The following is a 22089-nucleotide window of genomic DNA, read 5'->3' as shown; positions in this document are numbered from 1 at the left end:
AAACAGGCTTAAAAGGGAGACAAATACCAGAGTACTGATGTAATTCCTCTTGTCCTCCTCTAATTGTGTCTTTCTCTCCTGATCTGTGTCCTTTTGTCTTTCCCTCTCCAGGGTATACTTCAGGAACCGCTGGGTGAAGACAGTCCACCCAGTGGTCCAGCAGTACTGTCTCATCTCCGGCACACAGGTCACTTTCCAGATGCCCACAAGGGAGGACATCCTCAGGCACCGTGTGGTGGTGGTCACCCTCAGCACCTCCCAGTACCTCTGCCAGCTTGATTTGGAGCCCGGTGAGTCATATGAGTGGATATTTAGTTGCCCCTAGGATTGTGAGGCTGCTTGGTGATGGTTGTGGTGGATAGCCATTGTCCTCAGCAGCTTTCATGTCCATTGTCAATGTGGAACCTGATGATACACTGAGTTCCTAAGAATGGTTTAGGTATAGCATGGATGTAGATTTAACTGCAGCTGGTTCTGCAAATGTCTGTGGCCCTAGCAGTCTAAATTCTCTAAATTTCATGAAGGGATTAGGATAACTGAAAAACCATCTGAAGTGTTCAAAGAACATTTGAAGAATGAGCACAGGCTAACAAGGCCTTTCAAAAGATACATACTTTACCAGACCAGCGGCGACCAGAAAAATTGAAACCCTTATAAAATCAAATATCAAAGTCCAGTGCAACAATCTTAAAATATTAGAAATGCCAATACAAAGACAAAACAAATAAGGTGACAACCTGGAGTAAGATAGCTATAAAATTGTAATACATGCTAAAAATATTAAAGCTCATAATTATGCAGACACAGCTTGGTACATTCAGTTCCCCGTTCCTTGGTCATCCCCAGTGACTCTGATACCCAGTGTTGGCAGGGGCCCACCATTTAGAGAGGGAGGGCACTCGTTTAAATCGTGTAAAAGACATGGAAAACAAACCAATTTGTCAGTGCAGGCTAATAACCAACTCTAATGTGTCAGTGGAGGGGGCTTTGTCTGTTGCTTGGGAACACCATCTGCCTGTTTCTAATGTACTTTACATCATTATCCCTCCTCCCCACGTTTCATCTCTCCCGCTCTCCTGGTGTTCAACAGTGATGAAAATCGCCAGGAAATGAGGCAACTGGGAACCAGCAAGTTTGCAAAGTAGCAATAACAAATCTCCCACCTCAAACACGGAGGTAGCCCAAAAAGATGGTTTATCTCCTCCTATTTTATGTTTGGTTTGTTGCTTTTCATATTCTTTATGGTCTAGATATGTGATCTGGCATGTGCAAAGTGTACATACTTTTGGTTTTTTTGTAAATGAGTTATACAAATTTCACTGTCATGTGCCAGACCTTTATTGTCTGCTCTTGTAAGTGAGCACAGTAACCTGCTGTTATCATCAGGGTCCCTCATCAGCAACTCTTTCCTATCAGATTCGATTCTCGTGGTGTTTCAGCTAAGGTGGGGAGGAGGGACCTCCTGAAAAAGGCTAAATGTAAATAATAATAATAATAATAATAATACAGCTGTTTGCTAGCTCTTACAATACTGGAGAGTGAAGCCATCTCATAGCCTCACATTCAGTCCATGGTGTCTCCAAAACTGTTGTCCTTTAATTTTTTTTGGGGGGGGGGTGTCTTGGTCTCAATTTTCTGCCTTTTCCCCAGCTGACAAAAGCTCAAAAGAGGCAAACTCTGTATTCATGAATGAAATTCGGCTGTCAGGGAGACATGAGCATTTTTTAAAGATAATGTTTCCCCGAGGTGACATGCACTGTAGCTCTGTGTGTTTGTCTACCATACTGCCAGCTGCCATTCAGGATCAACTACATCCCTATAATTGGACAGTCACAGGGCAGTAATACAATTATCTGTAATGACTGTCACATTTAATTATAATTTCTTAAGCATAAGGAAATTTTTTTTTTTTTTTTTTAAATAAACCACTCTGGAAACAAAATACTGCCAGTGAACCAATTTGAAGGTACAGGAGAGACCTGTGCACTTTTAGAGATGGGGCTGTATTTCCACTTTCCAGCAGACATGCACCAGGACTCAGGTGAATATTGATTGGATGCTATTGGACCTTGCAGCCAGGTGATAAAGGTTCAGCTTATACTGAAACTCATTCTTCAGTATAGCTCATGCTGAAGTCACTTAGGGAATGTTGTTATCTAAAATTAAGTTGGATCCTATTAGGTTCATATTGTGTGGCAGAAAACAGATCCAAGAACATGTCGAAGAACAATGTAAGAAATTATGTTACTGTGTGGATTGGGAAGTCATTTATTTTGTGAGTTTGACAAAGCTTTCAAAACTGATCTTTACGAAGCTTGTTTTATGGGGTAGAAAGGGGTAGACCCTTTCACACTCACAGATCACAGATTTTCCAAGTCACTGTTACAGTGTGAAAAGGGTAGAAAGAGACTGAGAAAGGGAGAATGTGAGAGACTGGGTGTGTGAGGTGAAGGAGCTGCCATTTATTATTAGCAGTCATCTCTCCCTCCAAATCTCTTCTGCAACACTGTGCCTCTGATCTCTTTCACCTTTGCTTTATTATCCCTCCCTCCTTTTTTCTCTTAACCATTGTTTTGTCCAAATTCTAACACCGTTATTAGACCAGTGACAGATAGTTGCTACAGAAATGTAATTTGGACCTCTGGTTTAGAGATAGGTTCCCTAAGGCGGGCAGCTGTGTCCCAGGTGAAATATTAAGCACCATGTTCCTTCATGTCTGCCTCTCTGTCTGCATGGTGTTCATAAAGACCATCTCTGCTTCCCTCTCGCCTCCCTACTAATCTTGCCTTGGGAAACATTCCCATTTGTAATGACCCATGTACATCATTTGTGAGCGTTATTTGGCCTTTATGTATTCATGTGGATTGAAGTAAACGAGCAAGCAGGCAGGGTGCAGCAAGGCTCCCGTTGACTACAGTTTATAGGAGAGGTCAACAAAAGTGCCTGTTCTCAATAATTAACAATGTGATAGAAGGGATAGTACATCTGCATGAACTCCCCTTGGCTGCATTGTTGAGCAAGACAAGGAAGAAATAAAGAGTTCAAAGCTAGCTTTAACAGCACCGTTAGAAATGATACTCCCACCAGCATTTCATTGCTCTCAACACACTGTTGATTTGTCCTATATACACACACACACAGTATTGGGAAATTACTCAAGTGAATAATTTTAAGTTCATCCCTATTATCCAGAGATTAATCATGTGCATAATTGTGAGCATATTACACTGCGCCTTTGGAATAAGTGACCTCTGTGACATCGAGCAATCTTTCTTTACCATCTAAGAACTCATTATCGCAGAGGAAATCATTACATAATCAAAAAGGATGGAATATAACCATATTTAGTCTGTTCTAAGATTTCCCAGAGACATTTTCCCCCCACTGGTGGATGTACACTTCTGTGAAGGTGCATTTCTCACTTTATAAGCTCTAATAGAGAAATACATATTCTGCAAATATGTACACGGAAGCATGGGCCATTATAACAAAGTGTATACCTTTTTTTTTATCAGGACTACAGTGGGGGAAATGGTACCAACCTGTGTTTCAGTGAGGTGCACACACAGCTCAGAGTCTTTATAGTTGGAGAAAAAAAATCAATACATTTTGCAGGCATTTGTTCAAAGGTAGATACTAAGGAGTGAATGTTCCCTCAAATCAAACTGCTCGGCCTCTTTTCTTGCCAGCACATGTTTCTGTTGTTTGTTTACTTTTTGGCAGTCTGGATTTTGGAGTTTATTTTGTTATTTCTAACCGTCACATTTCATATCTACATATAGTTTCCTGTGGAAATGGTGTTCAGGCTTCAGAGGCTGTTTGCTGGTTGTTATTCAGCGCCTCTCTTGCCTGCTCCCTGCTCCAGCACTCATTTGCCATGCCGTTTCATCCCCTCCCCTCATACTGCCGAGCACCGTTTGAGCTTTTTAAATCAGGGTTAGGCTACTCTTTCCATCCCTTTCAAAACGTCCACAAAACCCTGCCTTTGGTTTGCAGGGCTGCTTAAGAGGGATAGGAAAAAGTGACTGAGAGAATTGTGCATTAGTGACAGTTACAGGGCTTTAATGCTCCTTGTGAACAGAATTATTGTTCACTAATGTACCGATGTAACAGAAGTAAAAATGTTGGTATTATTGGGTCTGTTATTGGTAAGACTCATCGTATTCAACCAGTTTCACTGGACTTTGATTTTATTTGTGATTCATTTTGACAACATAGGAATGTTTTATATATGTGTGTATATGACTTTACAAATAATTTCTCACTAAATCATGTAATGGCATAAGTTACATCCAAGCAGTATCTTGTCAAATGATTTCTGAGATTTGTGTTAGTGCTGTATTTCAACCCTGAATGTCACAGGTTACATGCAACTGCTTTTATCAAGTTCTTTCTCCTTGTACTTTTAAATACAGAATGGCCCCAAACATCTCCCATGCTTGAAGGAATTATTGTTGCTGACAGGGCATAGTTTGGGTAAATGGAAAGTTTCTGTAGTCTTTAACATTAGAAGCTTTTTTGAAATGTCATAAGGAGGTACTTTGTGGGTTCATGATAAATAAATGTTGTTATATCTGCTAGAAGGATAACTGCATTTAAAGCCATATAACGTTTGTGGAGTTGTTATAGATTAAAAAGTACATATGAATTGATATTTCAATAATCTAATATTATCCTAAAGCTTTAGATGGGCCATGGATAGCTGTATGTTCCAGTTTTGTTTTTGTTTTTTAACCTCCAGAATCCATTTATATAGTTGTTTGGATGGTTTTGTTGCAGGGAATTTGCAGGGAAGTTCATCTGGGCTTCTGCTTTTGGTGCAGAAAAATCCTTCATTAAACTTTGATAAAAAGCAAATATGAGTTCTCATGTTTGTTATCAACAGGATACTTAAGTGTGAGCCCTGTTTTTTTGGAAAGAACAACTAAATGTATTGAGCATAGATTTACTTCAAGTTATATTAAATAAATTGATATTGGTATCCTATCTGTTTTGGCAGGGTTGTTCACTCATATCCTACTGGATGAAGCGGCCCAGGCCATGGAGTGTGAAACCATCATGCCTTTTGCTCTAGCTAGCAAGACCACCCGCATCGTGCTGGCTGGAGACCATATGCAGGTTAGTACAAGAACAACAAGTACACATAATATCTAGTCTGATTCAATTTTGACTTTGTTGAAGCTGCAGGTTTCTCCAGTGAAAAGAAAAAAAACACTGCCACATTTCTTTGTTTATCTGTGAATCACCAGATAATGTAAATGCGCACTGTTGGATCTTGGGCTCATTGTCTCAGATGTTTGAAGACTTTTCTTTGTATCCTAAAATAAATACTTGCTAAAGGAGGGATGCAACATAGCAGCAGACAGTAGCTCCATTTGTATTTTGCTGTGGATTAGACTCCACTATTGAAACTGCCTATTTCAAATACAAAAGAACAGACAGCAGCCGCTGTAGCCACTGTGGTTCTGGAGACCACTTCAGCCACAGATAACACAAATATAAACTGTCAGTCAAGCTTCCTAAGCCAATATAAGGTATTTAAAACCTTATTTCCTCCACTCCTGGTTTTTAGACAGTGCACAGGATTACCAGTAGGCAGTGGATGAAGATGAAGCAAAAGTCTGCCATGCAGTAATTGCTTTAATTGATCTCTGTCTACCAGTTCTTGGAACAAAGAAAAACGGATTTAAAATACAATGTCCACCTGTGTATCCATCTGCTTCTTTCTCAATCACTTTGTCTCACGCTTTTCTCCATGGAAGGATGTTGCCCTTTATATTTCTTCATTTTCCTTTTGCTCCCACGACAACCGTTCAGGAGTGGAGGAGGCAGCTGAATTGTCAATGAAGGCCAGGGCCTCTATTGATTGTTTGCTTTCTTATTGACTGCATGGGGCCTCATTAAGCTAGATACCTTCTCTCTCTTTGGCAGACTTGAATTAAGATTCAAGTTTCAGATAAATGAGTCTGCATTTCGTGTGGCCGTGTGTGATTTTGAAAATGTGTAACCTCATTTGAATCGAAGCACATTGGGAAGATGGTCAGTGGTGTTGCTCACCACTGTTGGAGCAGAGGAAAATAACTCACTCAAATTGTTTTGACTGTTTCCAGTAAACTGATTTATGCTTCATTTACTTAAGTACAGTCAAACAGTCGTTTGATATTGCTTCCAGGGTAAGGGGAATCAAATGGGACCTGTGGTTTAGTATCAGACAGTCAAGTGCTATTCTGCTTTGGCTTGCCATATGGGAGCAGATCTGTAACTAAGACTGGATAGTGCATATATATATACTCCAAACAAAATTGACTTTGGCATGTTTTCAGACTGCTGTCAAATCACTGCAAGCCAATTCCACTGTAATCGCTGCGACTCAAGGTCTGTTTGTCTAATGGTATCAAAGACACCAGATGGAAGAGCTAGGAAGTCACAGTGGGATAAGACACAACTTGACACTGCTTTGTTAGACTTATTAGAAGCAGTATACCAAGCTGAAATTCATAGTTGAATAGAGAGAAAAGGTAATAATGCGAGAGAATCCTCAAGAACCTTTGACATGCTTTGAAACTAACTCTTCCTCTCTCCCTCCCTGCCTCGTTCTCTCCCTTGATTTGCAGCTCAGTCCGTTTGTGTACAGTGAGTTTGCGCGGGAGCGTAACCTGCACGTGTCACTGCTGGACCGACTGTATGAGCACTACCCCCCGGAATACCCCTGTCGCATCCTCCTGTGTGAGAACTACCGCTCCCATGAAGCTATCATCAAGTAGGTCTGAGCCGTCAACACTGCCTTGTGTCGAAACCGTGGGAGGAGAGGCTGAAAAGGTGGAGGACAGATGAGATGCTAGAGACGAGAGGAAGGGGTCAGAAGGAAAAGGGGAGCCTAGTGGTGAAGAGTTGACAGGCATTGGTTGCCCAGAGAGGAAAGTGGGGTTATGAAGGCTGTGTTCATGCACACAATATCCCTATGACAAAACACCACACGGGGCTGATTTGGTGTGGGCGTGTTGCTACAGGTGCTGGTGAGAAGAAGAAATATGAACTGGGAAGTCCAGGTTGATTTATATCAGATACAAAGGCAGAGTTATACTCTATACAAAAATCTTCCTCCATCTTGTTTTTTTGAGGTAAACTGCACTTTAGCACAATGCTACAAGGTGCATGCTTCATTTGCACATTACTTCACCTTTTCAAGTGGGTGCAGTTGCATGTGCTGTATCTGCCTGGTCAGTGCAGTACGCTGCATTGTGTTATGACAAAAGTAGTTGAAGCAAATGGAAATTTTCAGGTTTAGCCCTCACGATTACTGGCAGCACACATATTGTATCCATAATCATTTTGTGACATTTTGAGTGTTTTGATGGGGTGCAGCGCATTGTTTCTTTTCACAGGTCCCTTTCAAAATTATTCTCATATTCTTCTTTTCTCTGACCCCTTCCTCTTCTCTTCCTACAGCTACACATCAGAGTTATTTTATGATGGGAAGTTAATGGCAAGTGGGAAGCAGCCCTCCCATAAGGATTTCTACCCTCTGACCTTCTTCACCGCCAGAGGAGAAGATGTCCAGGAGAAGAACAGCACTGCCTACTACAACAACGCAGAGGTATGGGTTCGAAGAACACTGCGAACTTACACAGACAAAGCAGAATGTGATCTCTGCTTACTCCTCCTAAGTTAAACAAACACACATATGTTTCAAAGACCAAAAAAAGAAACACAATGGCAGCTTACCAGTGTAATCTAAGATAGCTGTGAAAATATGAGCTTGCTGATTATAGAAGGGAAGTTATAACTTGTGTTGTCTTGCTGGGTCACACCTGATTTCTTGCACATAAATTCTGAACAAGCCCATTAGTCATAAAACTCAAGCTTTTGGCTGAATGTTATTAGAGCATTTATCAGATCTGTCAAATGGGAAATTTTAAAATAAATAAATTCATCATAATCGAAGAAATGTAGTTACAAGCAGCATAACGTAAAACTTATGGTAAAATTTCTACAGCTAGATAACACCAACATTAGAAACGTGTTTTAATGTGGTATTTTCCAGTCTTGTGCCATGGGGAAAAACATTGTGAAAATTCTCAAATTCTGATTATGAAATATTAAACAACTACAACAAACTCTTGGCTGGCAGTTATATTGTTACTACAACATGAGCCAACTGAGGCTATCTAGTGCTGCCATGTATGCGAGTTACACCTCTTGTTTCTCACACATCGAGAAGTTGATATTGGATTTTTTTCAGTTTAATCCTCCTGAGAACATGCTGTCATCTTCACACTGCATTTTAGTTAGTCTCCATTGCTCTTGCATCTGTGCTTGTGTCAGGGCACTTTATTAGGAGCATACTAATACTGGGCAGAACTTCCCTTTGCTCTCAAAACAGCTTTAATTCTTCGTGGCAGGAGTTCCACAAAGTGTTGGAAACATTTCTTTGATATTCGGCAGATTTTTCTCACTACTCTGAATATACTCTAGAGATTTGTTGTGTGTGAAAACCCAGGAGATCAGCAGTCTCAGAAATACTCAAACCAGCCCATCTGGTGCCAACAATCATGCCACTGATACCACATTTTTCCCCATTCTGATGTTTGATGTGGGCATTAACTGAAATCCCTGACCTGTATCTGCATGATTTTCTGTACTGCACTGCTGCCGCATGATTGGGTGATTAGATGACTGCATGAATAAGCAGGTGTACAGGTGTTCCTAACTGAAAAATACAGGTAACTGCATTTGAGTGCAGAGTTCAGTATTTGTGCCTCAGCCGGTTGAATTTTTATGAATAAATGTGTGAAATGCATTATATTCTTAAGCATTCTAATGCTTAAATGGTTGTTAGGCTTTAGACCTCAGTTTGTTTGATATAAATAATTCAGGGATTTGATTGATGAAATTAAATTAAATTAAATTTAGATTATTCAGTTGAGTTAGCTTGACTGGTCAAAAGCAGAATAGTTACCCAAAACTGATCAGCACTGTTTATTTCATCTCATTGCCATAAATAGGAATGCCTGCTGTCTTTTAATCAAAATTGAAAATGAAACCCATTAACTTAATTAAGAGACCAACCAAGAGCTAAATTTGACACTCACAAAATGCATGATTCACTGACAGTCCTGGCCTTTGGTTGGTCCCTCTGCAGACTGACTTGGTTCTGGTTGTTTGCTGTGTCCAACCTCTGACCCTTTGCTGACATGTTCTAACCAATTAAAACATGGATGCTTCTTGATTTCGCTCCCAAACTGTCAGCAATGCCAGATGAATTACCACCCATCTCTTTGATACAGCACCCTTGTCAGACCATTAGAAACATTATTATAATCTTGCGGCATTAAAAGACATTGACAAAAGCGTGTCCGTGTTTTTGTCTTGTGGAAGTATCTCTGATGGGCTTAGCCCATCAAAGACAATATTTCCACAACAGTTCAAAGCTTCCTGCAGTATGGCAAAGTTCTGGACAACACGACAAGAAAACGGAAGGGAATCAAAATACCAGTGACTATGATTTAATGAGGCTGATGGTCTATTTTTTCTATTTTTTTCCAGTTTAACTCTGACCATAGCTTCTTTTTTATGGGTTGACTTTGATGCCTCAGAGAAATATAGCACCTAAAGCCTGCTTTGTTCTTCAAATATTTTGTCCCCCCACTGTTGCCTTTTTACCTGTGTGGAAAATGTCCCTTATTCCCTGACTTCCCACAGTTCCTTTCAGGTCAGGGATCATGGTGTGAAGAGACCCTGCATTTGAGCCTTGCTGTCTCTTCTCTCTGTAATGTTGCTCCTCCATCTCCTCAGGTATTTGAGATTGTGGAGCGAGTGGAGGAGCTGCGGAAGAAGTGGCCAGTGGCCTGGGGGAAATTGGACGAGGGCAGCATTGGAGTGGTGTCACCGTACGCTGACCAGGTGTTCCGCATTCGTGCCGAGCTCCGAAAGAAGAGAATGCATGAGGTCAGCGTGGAAAGAGTGCTCAATGTTCAAGGTGAGAAAAAGCACTCACTAACCGTTATTGTCATGCCATCCATCAAAAGCAAGCAATGCCCAAACACTGAAACGAGAGCTACAATAATGGATGAAAATATTAATATTTTGAGATTTAAATTTACATTGATGGTGTTTATAATAATAATTCAAAGAAGGGGAAATGAAAACTGTAAGAAAGCAACTATGGTCAGGCGGAAGGTCTCATTATTATTTCTCCCTGCAGTTTGTCTCATACATTTCTGTGAGTGAGATGATTTTTGTGTTCCTACAGCAAAAATAATGTTTAAGAGAGCTCCGTTACACAAAAAGACAAATCCCTACTACCTTCCCCCTGCAGTTATCAGTGTTCATGTTGCCCTTCAGATCATCAGGTCCCAGTAGAAGGAGTTCGGGCTTCTTCTCCCGGTCTCTCCTCTGCTTCACTCCCATACAGCTCCCTCTTATTACATCCAGCTGCTTTGCATGGGTCATTACCTCCCTCATTAATTACACATGAAATGTGTTGACACATGCACACACACACACAGAGGAAAACTATACTCCAGTTAGCGCTTATAATTTGAATTTAACACACATTTGGATGTTGTTTGTTTATGTTTTCTACCAGCCTCTGGAGTCATAAGAAGATTAAATTATTACTAAACCATTTTTTTTTCTATTTAGTTAGTTCTAATGATTTGACTTCCTCCTGTATTTGTAGCAACAAGGTAGTACAACACAGTCAGCTCAAGAAATGGTTTTATTTTCCACATATATTAAATGTGACACAAAAGCTGATGGAGAAGTTAAGCTCATTCAAGATTTTAGTTTTCAATCATTGAAATTTTATTTCCTATTACTCCGTAAGGGAACCATGTGCTTCAGATGTGTCAACCATGAACTAATCTGGAACTGCCTTGTGTTTCTAAATTAATGAAGTAGAAAAGTGAAATAGAACGCTTCTTTAATAGTGTTTGCTTTTCTTAATAAGATGTTTGACTTGTATAGCACTTCACAGAGTACCTAGAAAGGTCCTAATAAAAAAATAATTCTTTGCAGGTAAACAGTTCCGGGTGCTGTTCCTCAGCACGGTGCGAACACGGCACACCTGCAAGCACAAGCAGACGGCCATTAAGCGTAAAGAACAGCTCGTTGAAGACTCAACCGAGGACCTCGATTATGGCTTTCTCTCCAATTACAAGCTACTCAACACGGCCATCACCAGAGCCCAATCCCTGGTCGCGGTTGTGGGAGACCCCATAGCACTGTGCTCCGTTGGACGCTGCAGGTAAATATAAACACTTTTGACTAAAGCCTTCAGCACTGTGGCATAGCAGATCTTTATGCTTAAAGATGAAACAAAAAAAGATTAAAAACAAAAATGAACAAATATTCTTGTAATGAGATACGTGCTTCTATTGTTATATTCTTTTGCATATTAATTCAATATCTTAAGATGTATCTTACCTATAGTGATATGACACGTGGAATCACATGACATGACATAACAAGTCTTAGGGAATCTATTAAATAAGATGTTTTAAAGTTATGTTTGTCTAGATACTGAGCTTTTGGTTGCAATCATATAGTTTCATATAGGTAAGAGAGGATTTCCCATTGGCTGCAGACTCCTTTCTCTGTTTGAATCTCTTCAGCCCATCTCCACATCTTCCCCACCTCCTATCTCCATAGCAACTGTCTGTTTTGTCTCCGCTAGTCATCTCAACATGTCAGGTCCTTTGCTGTTGTGGTTATTTGCAAATGTCAGCCTGCAGAGACAGAGCAATTAAATTGATGTGTCCGAAATGGATGCATTGTCTGCCCGACGTTGAACCTCCTCCCAGAAACAAAAGGTCTTGATCAGTGAAGTAGCTGAAGGAAGTGTTAAGATACAGTGAACAGAGAGTAACTTAGGTTAGGCTAAAGGTTAATGGCTAAATCTTTGTTTTTCTGTGTTGTGGATTAGTTTTACAAAGTGAACTATTTATGCAACAAGCTACAGTTACTACTCTATCCTAATCCTTCATGAAACAGCAAATACTCAGAACAATGTACTGTTGACATGCAAAAGACCTCTGTCTCCACATGTTAATGATTGTAAGTGCTCGTTTTACAGCTAAAAGAACTTGCTGTTGCTATTATTTGTCATATTAAATAATAGGATTAGCACACCCAAAATTTTAGCACAACAATATTGTAATAATATTGTGACCGCTCCTTCTTTATGACCACTCCTCTGTGAGTTTAACATGTAATACTAAAAGAAAAAAATATATATATATATTCCTTTAAACACTACTTTCCATGTTATTGTAAATTTTCTTGTACCCAGATTTGGTGAGAATAATTTGATTGTTCTCATGATTACATTCATAAAAGCTGATGGCTCATTTGTGGATAGCCCACTGAAAGATTATTGTTGTGCTCCTTGTTCTTTTCATTCTTACATTGCTGCTACTCTGCTCGGCACTGTTCTGCCTCCTAGCTGTAATTTTATTTCCCCTGAGTGTGCTTCATCTTTTTGCTGATTTTCCTTTTCCTCAGTCTTCCTTTTCCTCTCTCGTCTTTATACCTGCTTTTTCAAAGTTTGTTTTAAACAGACTTGATCTTTTATGTTCAGCCCCCAAGGAGTAATTTGTTACGCTGCCAGCAGGAAAAATTCAACAAGCTGATCCATGAAACAGTCAGTCCAAACAAGGCGAGATGAAGAAGAATACAAGTAAAACTTCTCTCCAACTGTTGTTTCCTCTTTTTTCCCCCCTTTCCAGAAAATTCTGGGAGCACTTTATCTCCATCTGCCATGAAAACTCAAGCCTGCATGGCATCACCTTTGAGCAGATCAAGGCTCAGCTGGAGGCCCTGGAGCTTAAGAAGACCTATGTCCTCAACCCTCTTGCCCCAGAGTTCATCCCACGTGCCCTCAGACCCCTGCAAGGGCACCACTCTTCCTCACAGGCCCTCCATCCCCACCATCACCCACATCCTCAGCACGCACAGCCTGCCTCCAACAAGCAGGGTCCACAGCAGCAGCAGCCACAGCCGCAGCAGCAGCAGTCACCCCCTAAGGTAAGTTTCTCAGGAAGGAATAACTGTGTTTCAATCCACTTCTTTTCTTATATCTATATCTATACTTAAAACTATAAATCAGTGTTCTAAAGGGAGAGAATGACAGAGCAGAAATGAAAGAAAACAAGGGAGGGTAATGGATGTTTTCTGTTATCTCTAATATTATGGGGTTTTCTGTGTTAATATCATTTGTTCGGTAACCACTTACTGGTTTGTGGAAATGGCAAAAAATTATGAGGAATAGATTGAGTGCTTCTTCTTTTTAGAGAGTAAAACTGATAAAAGCTTTGCACATGCAAGTACAAAGCATATATCTATTAAAATAACTCAAGTTAATTTTCACAGCAGGAAATTGCTTTACAGCCATTCATTTTAGCCCCAGAAAAACAACACAGATAGGAAATTAGCATCACAGGTTGGCGGAAGGATGTGTTGTTTGATTGTTTAGCTTGGGTTGAAATGTCTTTGTGTGTCTGTCCTCCCTCCTGCCCTGAGGTAAAGGTTAACGAAATCACCACAGCTGCCAACCTGCTGCCATCACCCACTGGGCCTAATGAGCCGCAGCTCCGCAGCATCAGCCGACTTTAGGGACACACACACACACTTGCAGACTTCCTCTCTCTCCCTCTCTCTCTCTCTTTCTCTCTCTTTCTCTCTCTCTCTCCAGAGTCATACTATGTAGCTCACATCCACACAGACACTGTGCTACCAGTGTGCAGTATGCTATATATTGTTTCCTTCAGCATATGCACTATATACACCATATACATGTTGCTGATTTAAGGTCAGGCCATTATATGCGCCTCTGTACATGGTTGATGATCATACAAACATTTAAAAATAGATTAATTTCCAAACTTTAAAATCTGCCCCACCATAGCTTCTGATAAAACCTGTCATTGGGTTGAATGTTGTTGCTTTAGTGCAACTTTTTCACGTGTTGCTGATGATCAATATCACACTTATACCTCACCTTCTGAGTGTAATATAGTTCAAGATAATTTAGTTATTGTTGTGTTTCACAACACATTTCTCAAAAATCTAATTGTAGAGATGTTGGACTTTTTTTCTAATCATTATTACTATCTGCTATGAATTTATTCATTTATTCGATGTGTTGCGCGTACTTGTAAAACATTTAAACACAAAGCATGCAGCATTTCATTGTTGGACATCCATTTTATCCATCCAAAAATATAGGCTTCAGTTGACTTCATTTTGAGAAGTTCTGTTTTTTGACACAGATGGTGTTTTGGTGCAAACATGCAATTCTTTGTAAAATATGTCTCATATTAAAAAGCCTTTTGTAGTTTCTGCTCCAGCACAATTATGCTGTTATTTTAATTGGGAAAGAAGATTTACAAGTGCATTTGCCTCTTTTTGTTAGATCAGTTATTTATTACTTTTTTCTTAATGTATTATTAATTGGAAATCCGAACTTATACTGAATGTTTTAGTTTTAAGGCAAACGTGTCTGATATCCTTTTAACACATATCCGTGAGTGTGTCTCTCTCCATTACAGTCTTTCTTATAACTCTTTGGTCTCCAAAACCTACAACATCTTGCCACTGATTCCCCTACACAGCACAATACATCATATAACAATGGCAGATGGAGAAGCAAACTAACACTGATACACTCAAAGGAATCAAGCTGCGGCTAATTTATCCCTTTTCTTATGGTTTGCATTTGACTTTGATGGGAAAACATTTGAGGTAAATAATACAACATTACAAGCAACCAAGATCCCTGTCGTCAACTAGTATTTTCAAGATCCCGTTCCTTTCATACCCCCCAGATCCCTGCTGTGTAGGGAATGAGACAGATGTTCAGCAACATCCTTTGGGTCCACTATTCCACTCATACTTTTCAGAGTGAATTTTATAGCATCTCACTTACTGTATCAAATAACCCACAGTCCTAGACTGTGGGCACCAGTTTCAGTCGGGTGTGTCAGCCATTGCTCAGTTAATATTACGCCCCAAAATAGCAGCCAAGCAAAGCTGCTTCTGCTGCAATTTCTCAGACCACCTTCAGTTTTAAGGAGACCTTTCTCACACCAAACACAGCATGTAACAATATCACACATTTGATTTATTCATTTTAAATAATTATTGAATTCTGCAGAGACTTTTTGTTTTTAATATTTGGCTGCCATGTGATGCCAATACCAAAAGTACAATGATGAAACCTTTTTACATGCAGAGCCAAAATATTTAATATGTATCATATTGTTTATGATGTTGTTTGTCTGCTCCTCAGTTCAAGTATAACCATATTTTAAGGAAGAATAAACATTGGCTGTGCTGTGTGTGAGGGTTGCAGGAAAGGAGGCCTTGCCAGATTCTACTTTGTTTACTGAAAGTTTCTCTGTTAAAAAAGCCATCTTTAATCTGGATTTCTGTACTCGCAGCCTTGTCTCTGAATGTCTGATTTGCAGAATTAGAATCATTTTGCTTAACAAATGACCAAGGCACTAAGTCATTGAGTTTATTTTCTCTGTGGCAGCAGTACATGTTACACCAGCCTTCAGACTCTAACAGGAAACTGACCTAAAAACACTCAATAGCTTGCTTTGGAAAAGAGTCAAGAAAATATTGCCTTATATTATGGCCAATGGTATCCTTCATCTCCATAGCTGTAGAGAACTCTCAGCATAGTTTTTTTTCTTTTCTTTGGGTTTAGTCTCTGCGCAGAAAGGTTTTGGTGAGTTGCCTAAGTCTTATAACGGCAGGGAAAAGCCTGCCCCTACATGATTTATTGTGCTTATGTGTACTTCAAGTCATGCAGGTGTCAACATTGATCAGGCTTCTCTGTGTCCTCCTTCATGACTTTCTAATGATTCCTTTGTCTTATAGGGAAAACATGCGAACCACTCAGAGCACCTGCCACCTGAAGGATATGGTAAGTAGAGCAAACTATCCAAGCGAAAAATGTCTTTCCTATATGTTCTATATATATACCGATCCTGCACTCCTGCTGCATATACAGAAATAGAACCATAAAAATTTACCATCAAAAGTAATTTCATCTGATCTGTTTAAGTTCACCGATTATTTCACTTGTCTGAATGTTAGTTAGAAGAAGACAAAGTAGGCAACAGAATAACAAAACTGTCTAAACAGGCTGCTTCTGTCCCAGATGTGTGAGTTGTAGGCTCACACATCAATGTTAACCCATAACCATGTAGAAAGAATTCGATCCTCATTGCTCTTCTGTCCTTATCAATATATATTTGCGTATAATGGTCAGGTTTTACAACAGAGCAACAATACTGGAGTTTCCATTGTTGCTTTTTACTGTCGCACTACACACATACAAACACAGATCTTGACAGCTTGATATGAGCCAGTCCAATGCAGTGGCCCAGATGGATACATGAATGCCTGAGGCTACTGAACCATCAGAGTGATGCAGATCTGAACAGCACAGCAAGGAGGAGTTAATATGATGTTCGCTAGGGGAACATCTTCAGTTTCTTTCAGCCGCTTAAAAATGTGGATTGTCAGCTAGCTGCATTAGCCTGGACTGAAAAAAAAAATCTAATGAAATCTGTGCAGATCACTTCTTTCTGCCCTTTATGTCAGAGTTAATATGGGTCGGCCTTCAGCGATTTATATTTTGCCTTCCTCTTCTATAGAATCACACAGTGTATTATCTTACATTTTCCAGGCTATGAATAATTTGACATGCCTTGAGCTTGTGTGCTGCCTACTATCACTGTCATCACATTAGGGTTAAGAACCATTTGTATTTACTTGTATTACCTTTCCACCTTCTCTCATTACAGTCCAACCCAACCCAGCTGTGTTGATGGGAAACCCTATTCGGGCATTCACACCACCCTTAGGTGGCACACCAGCTGGCATGGGCAAGTCACCCAGTCCTGTCCAGAGGATAGATCCGCACACAGGCGCCAGTATCCTCTACGTTCCAGCCGTGTATGGTGGAAACATGGTCATGCCCATGCCCCTGCCTGTAAGTTTTCTGCTTCCGGTAACAAACTGACAGATAAATATACAAGCAATGTATCCTGAGCCAGTGTGAGCTAATCTTCAACAAATGCCAAAGTCATATATTTCACCTGCTTCCAGGATTCTGTCAAAAATGTTCCTTTAGAAAAGAAAAATGTGCAAGTGTAAGATTGTATCTTGGAGAATATGTGTAAAATATGTGCAAATATTGTCAAAACATCACATTTATCTCACAGAGTGAGTAAATCATTTATTTTTTTCACACAAAGCTGCCAGCCCAGGTTAATTAATATCAAATCAAGTAATTACTGTATTTGCTTCAGATTTATTATTGGTTTGTTGCTTGTTTACTTCCCTGTCTTCTGTCATGCTGTATTGATCTGTCCATTTGTTTTTTGTTTTCTCTAGTTACATTGGCCAGGCTATCAGAATCGCTTTGTGGATCCTCGCATCATGGGCCACCCTGCAGCCATGGCCTACAACTTCAATCTGTTGCAGGCCCAGAATCGAGGCTCCCCCATCCCTTACAGTGGGGTGGCCCACCCCTCTCCTCTAGGCATGGGGCAGCCCAGCCCTGACAAGGAGCTGCAGGCAGACCCCCTTAGAAATGGTGTGCCTCGATTTTAATTACTACATCAAGCAACCTCCCAAAGCATATTACTGTGTTATTATACCATTAAATAGGCAGAAGTAACTGTATCGAATAGCCAGTAGGTTTACAGTTTGTTTTTGACTTGTTCTTAGGTAAATTAGAAGGATGTCCAAAGTCAGAACAGAGCCGTCTTCAAACACCAGAGAGGAAAACTGCCGACATGAAGGAAAAACAGGCAAGTCATTGGCGCTTGCTTTTATATTTTTTAACTACAAGTATTTCATCTCTTTTTATGCAGACCCACATTACCAAAGCTGAAACACGTATGGTAAGAGCTGATGATAACTTAATTGGCCAACTGTAATATGTTTGGGTTGGTGGTTTCTTTTCTTTTTTTTTTTTTTTTTTTTTGGTCCAGGGAGATTTAGACACAGGCCAAAATCGAAGTCTAGACGCACAGACCGACGGGCTGGTTGGATTTCCCAATGCGCTTCTCCATCGCAAAGACCCCTCGGCTGCCCAGAGACCCATCAACTACCACTTGGCACCACCCAACCCAGCTTTTCCTCCACACCCTGCCAGTGGAAGACCCTTCCCCTCACAGTATTCAGTCTCTAGGCTCCCTTATCGGGGCAACCAGCCTCAGCACCCGGGGATGGCCCAACAGAGTCAACAGCAGCAGCATCAGCTCAGTCCTGCCTACACTGGAGGTAGCCACAACGCTTCCTTCTTCAGTGGCGCCATACCCCCTCACAGGGCTGTCCAGTCTCCGACTTTGGATGGGCCAGAGTCTGGTGTGGTGGAGGAGATGAGTAGCTCCATTAGGACACAAATGGGCCACCCAGGGGGCCACCATCCCGGCCTGTCGCAGCATAACAGGGTCAGTAGTTTTGGGGAGGACGGACAGGATGGAAGCCTGGGAGATGGTCTGGGTAAGTGCAACACTATAATTTTTCTCCTTTTTAGGGAGAAGGAAATTGTCCAAATGCTAAATATAGATAGTTTTATTTGGTAAATGATTCCTTATCAAATTTGTCATTGTCTAATTTACTTTCAGTGAGCTAATAAATTAGTCAGAAAACTATTTCAACATCAAACATGATGTTGAAAGGAACCTGAGGAGACGGGAGCTGCAAAAGTTCTCATGCTGGTTGCTTTACCAGCTTTATATAGACTTGCTCATCGCTGTTTAGAAGGTGTTTTTCACTCAATGATTACGTGAAGATACCCCATCATTTTATTTTTTACATATGCATTTATCCTTAAGCAGCTCTGAACAGTTGAAAGAAACTCTTTCTGACACTTGAATGTTTCTCTTTGTTTTATAGATTGCAGAAGTAATAAATAAATAATTAAAAAAACAGTCAATATTTTGGAATTCTGGTTGAGCTGATCTGGCTTAGTTTATAAGGTCCTTTGTTTTAGTAAAGGACAGTTGACAGTTGTTCTTCATATTAAATTGAATAGCCACAGGATTTGGGCATTTTGAGTCAGTGTCCATATTAAGGCTGAAACATCAGCAGAGATGTTTCTTTGCATCTCCAGTTTTATGTGCCAAATGGCCAACACAAACACACAACACTGAAGTAAAAAGGAAAAGCTCTTTCTCCAGATGTGGTGGTTTGAGAAGCTCAGCTGGAAATCTGTCTGCCTAGATGGAGAATGTGATTCAGTGTGGTTTGATCTTTCCAGGAGACTTTCTGTCACTGTCTGAATGACCCTCAACTCCTCCTCCTTTTCTGATGGAATCCACTGTAGCTCTCACCTCACTGTTGTCAGTACAGGTGCAGCAAAAGAATCTCCCTCCTTGCCTTACCCTCCTCAGCATTGCTACTGCCACCACTTGATTGCACTTCAGGCGAGACTCTGCTCAGAAAACAGCCTGCTTTGCATGCTGTTTCCTTTCAGCACGTTCCACATTCCTCAGAGAAGACTTGAATTTCGTTGTGAATGCTAATCTCGCTCTCCAAGGTTTTATCAATGAGGTGACTTGGCAAACATATAAACTCTGCATTTCTTATGATGGCACAGAATCAAAAGGTTTTCTCTCATTGATAAAGAAAATGAATGCAGTTAGGTACCATTCCCATGTTCAATCGTTCAATCTGTTAAAGGGGATTCCCACTTCCACTGTGTACTGTAGCTACTACAGAATTATGAGGACAATACCAGTGACTCTAAAACTAATCACGGGGTTGCCCTTTCAGACCTCCAGGGTCCCTTGGCTCTAGAGGCCCTGAGCCAACAGCAGCAGCAGGCAGCCAGACTGGGCCAGTGGGGGGAGGCAGCGGGCCCTTTCCTCCAGGGCAGCGTCGCCTTCCCTTTGCCCCAACAGCTCGCCCACCTTGCTCAGCCCAGCATGACTCGCATCCCTCATCAACTGCTCCGGGCAGCTAGTTGGGGCCTTAGTGCCAATATGGAGGATGAAGCTGTTCCCTCTGCCTCCACTGGACCACCTTTCACCAGGTTAGTCTAAACACCAGTTTGTATTATAATGTGTAATTGTCTGATGCCAAAGAGATATTTCAATTTTACCATTGAACATTAAGATGGTGTAGAAATTCTTTTCCTTGCTGTTGCTTTAAAACATGATACCAAGTCGTACCAAGTGTGGACAGAAGAACATTTTTAATTCCCAGGTACCCAGGCCTCTTGAGAGAGATGCCCCCGCAGGACCAGCCTGAACCCAGGGAAGCAGCTGAAATGCAGCCCCCACCTCAGTCTCGTCTCCTCCAGTACCGGCAGTCCCAGTCCCGTGCCTCAGGTGACCCTTCATCTTCTTTAGCTGCCACCTCCAATCATGCTGGCCCTTTTCCATCAGGACCTTACTCCCATGACACCGGTCGTGATATCCTTAACGACAACCTTCTCAGCAACCCAGCTCTGCAGCAGCAGCACCCGGGGAATCCCCTATACAATACTGGAGGCTACCCACATCAGCCACCAGCTCCCTCTGCCAGCCCCCCTCCCTCCCAGGTCAAATACATTCTGCAAGAGGCCCAGTGGTCCCACAGCGGAGCTGCATCAGTGAGCCCACCACAGCAGAACCACCTGTTAGGGAGCCAGGCCCACGGCCTTCCCTATGGACTGCCCATCATGGCTCACCCCAGCAGGCAGGAACAAGTCCACCTGATGCAACTTCACCATCAGCACCAGCAGCAGCAGCAGCAGCAGCAGCAACAACAACAACAACAACAACAACAACAGCAGCAGCAGCAGCAGCAGCAGCAACAACAACACCAACAAAATCAACAAAATCAAGGGCCAGACCAGGAGTCCTACCACCCACTGTCCCCCAGAACATCAGCAGCCACAGCCCTTCACAGTGTAGATGAGGTAAGGATTATTCATTTATTTGGCTTGCTGATAATAAATCAATGAAGCTGGCAGTGAGCCTGAACTGGTGAACTAAGATCTCTCTGTACTGAAAGTACTTTAAGAAGGTGCCAGAGTTACTGTATTTACTAGTATTTATTATCATTAATCAAACATAATTTTATGCGGTGTGCTTGAAAGAACACACCCCTGCTGTTCCCATATGATCCTAGATAGTGTTTTGTGGCTCCTATATGGCCAGTGTGTTCAACAGAGGCTCAAAATCACATGTAGAATTCCCTGCAAAAGTGAGTGTGAATTATGGACGTTTTTATTCACACAGTTTAAATTTAATGTGTAAATATCTGCTTCAAAATGCATTACGGAAAGAACTTGTGTTGATACTCTTCCTACGTGGAAAAGCGAGACATTAGGCATCAGTTGCGTACCTGTCTTGTTCAATTTGTCTCCATGTTGGGGGATACTTACAGGTGTTAAGTATTATAATGTGATTAATCTAGTCAGGCTTTTATCAGATATACAGCTTCAAATCATGCATGAAGCAAAGATCAAAATGGTCTGTGCTTACAGGCAAACGTGGAAAATTAAATCACCCAAATTTGATAGAGACGCAGCATGAATATAAAAATGTGCGGCTCAAATGCTGCATTACAAGGAGAAGATGGATACATGTACATGACTTTGCTTACAAAAGAAAAATCTTCTAGATACGCAATTGTTTATCAAGCTCAGTAACATGTCAATGTCTTTATTCTAAGTAATGATAAATAAGCAACTACCTGCACTAGAAGGACTGGTTATATTAACTGCTGTACTTTGATCTTTCCTAAGCAATTTGTCATAACCCGACCCATGGGGCTATGACAAAACAGAAGGGACATGCAGATGCCAGCAGATTTAAATTAGTTATTGTTATAAATAAACAAAAATAGAAATATTTGGGAATGTGAGTCAGTTACATCAGTGATGAAAATGTAGCGAGAGGTGCTGTGAGGTGTAGAAACAAACCAAACAAAACAGAAAAGGGGTTGCAGTAATTTATTAATGTTTCCACCATTGAAACAGTCACTGTTGTGAAGAGGTGATGCTGTTGTCCTTACTTTATGCCCAGCAGTTTGTTAGGGCTCTGGGTCCCTTTTGTCTTTTAGCCTCATATTACC

General features: G+C 41.0%; 1 protein-coding gene across 2 annotated transcripts in view; it reads left to right on the top strand.

The window, feature by feature from the left end:
• Positions 1-22089, top strand: part of helz (helicase with zinc finger) — a 50628-nt gene that overhangs the window by 27277 nt on the left and 1262 nt on the right. For both annotated transcript variants that reach the window (XM_041036875.1, XM_041036874.1), the window contains exons 18-31: positions 112-290; positions 5000-5118; positions 6615-6760; positions 7450-7597; positions 9796-9979; positions 11020-11248; positions 12729-13026; positions 15886-15931; positions 16818-17005; positions 17410-17611; positions 17746-17828; positions 18012-18525; positions 19801-20059; positions 20233-20929. In XM_041036875.1, coding sequence (XP_040892809.1) covers positions 112-290; positions 5000-5118; positions 6615-6760; positions 7450-7597; positions 9796-9979; positions 11020-11248; positions 12729-13026; positions 15886-15931; positions 16818-17005; positions 17410-17611; positions 17746-17828; positions 18012-18525; positions 19801-20059; positions 20233-20929 — 3292 coding nt within the window. The remainder of the gene's footprint in view (positions 1-111; positions 291-4999; positions 5119-6614; positions 6761-7449; positions 7598-9795; positions 9980-11019; positions 11249-12728; positions 13027-15885; positions 15932-16817; positions 17006-17409; positions 17612-17745; positions 17829-18011; positions 18526-19800; positions 20060-20232; positions 20930-22089) is intronic.

Source organism: Toxotes jaculatrix, chromosome 4 (genome assembly GCF_017976425.1).
Source record: "Toxotes jaculatrix isolate fToxJac2 chromosome 4, fToxJac2.pri, whole genome shotgun sequence".
NCBI classification, from domain to species: domain Eukaryota; kingdom Metazoa; phylum Chordata; class Actinopteri; family Toxotidae; genus Toxotes; species Toxotes jaculatrix.
Note: the sequence above shows the minus strand (reverse complement) of the source record. Positions and strands in the feature narration are given on the sequence as shown.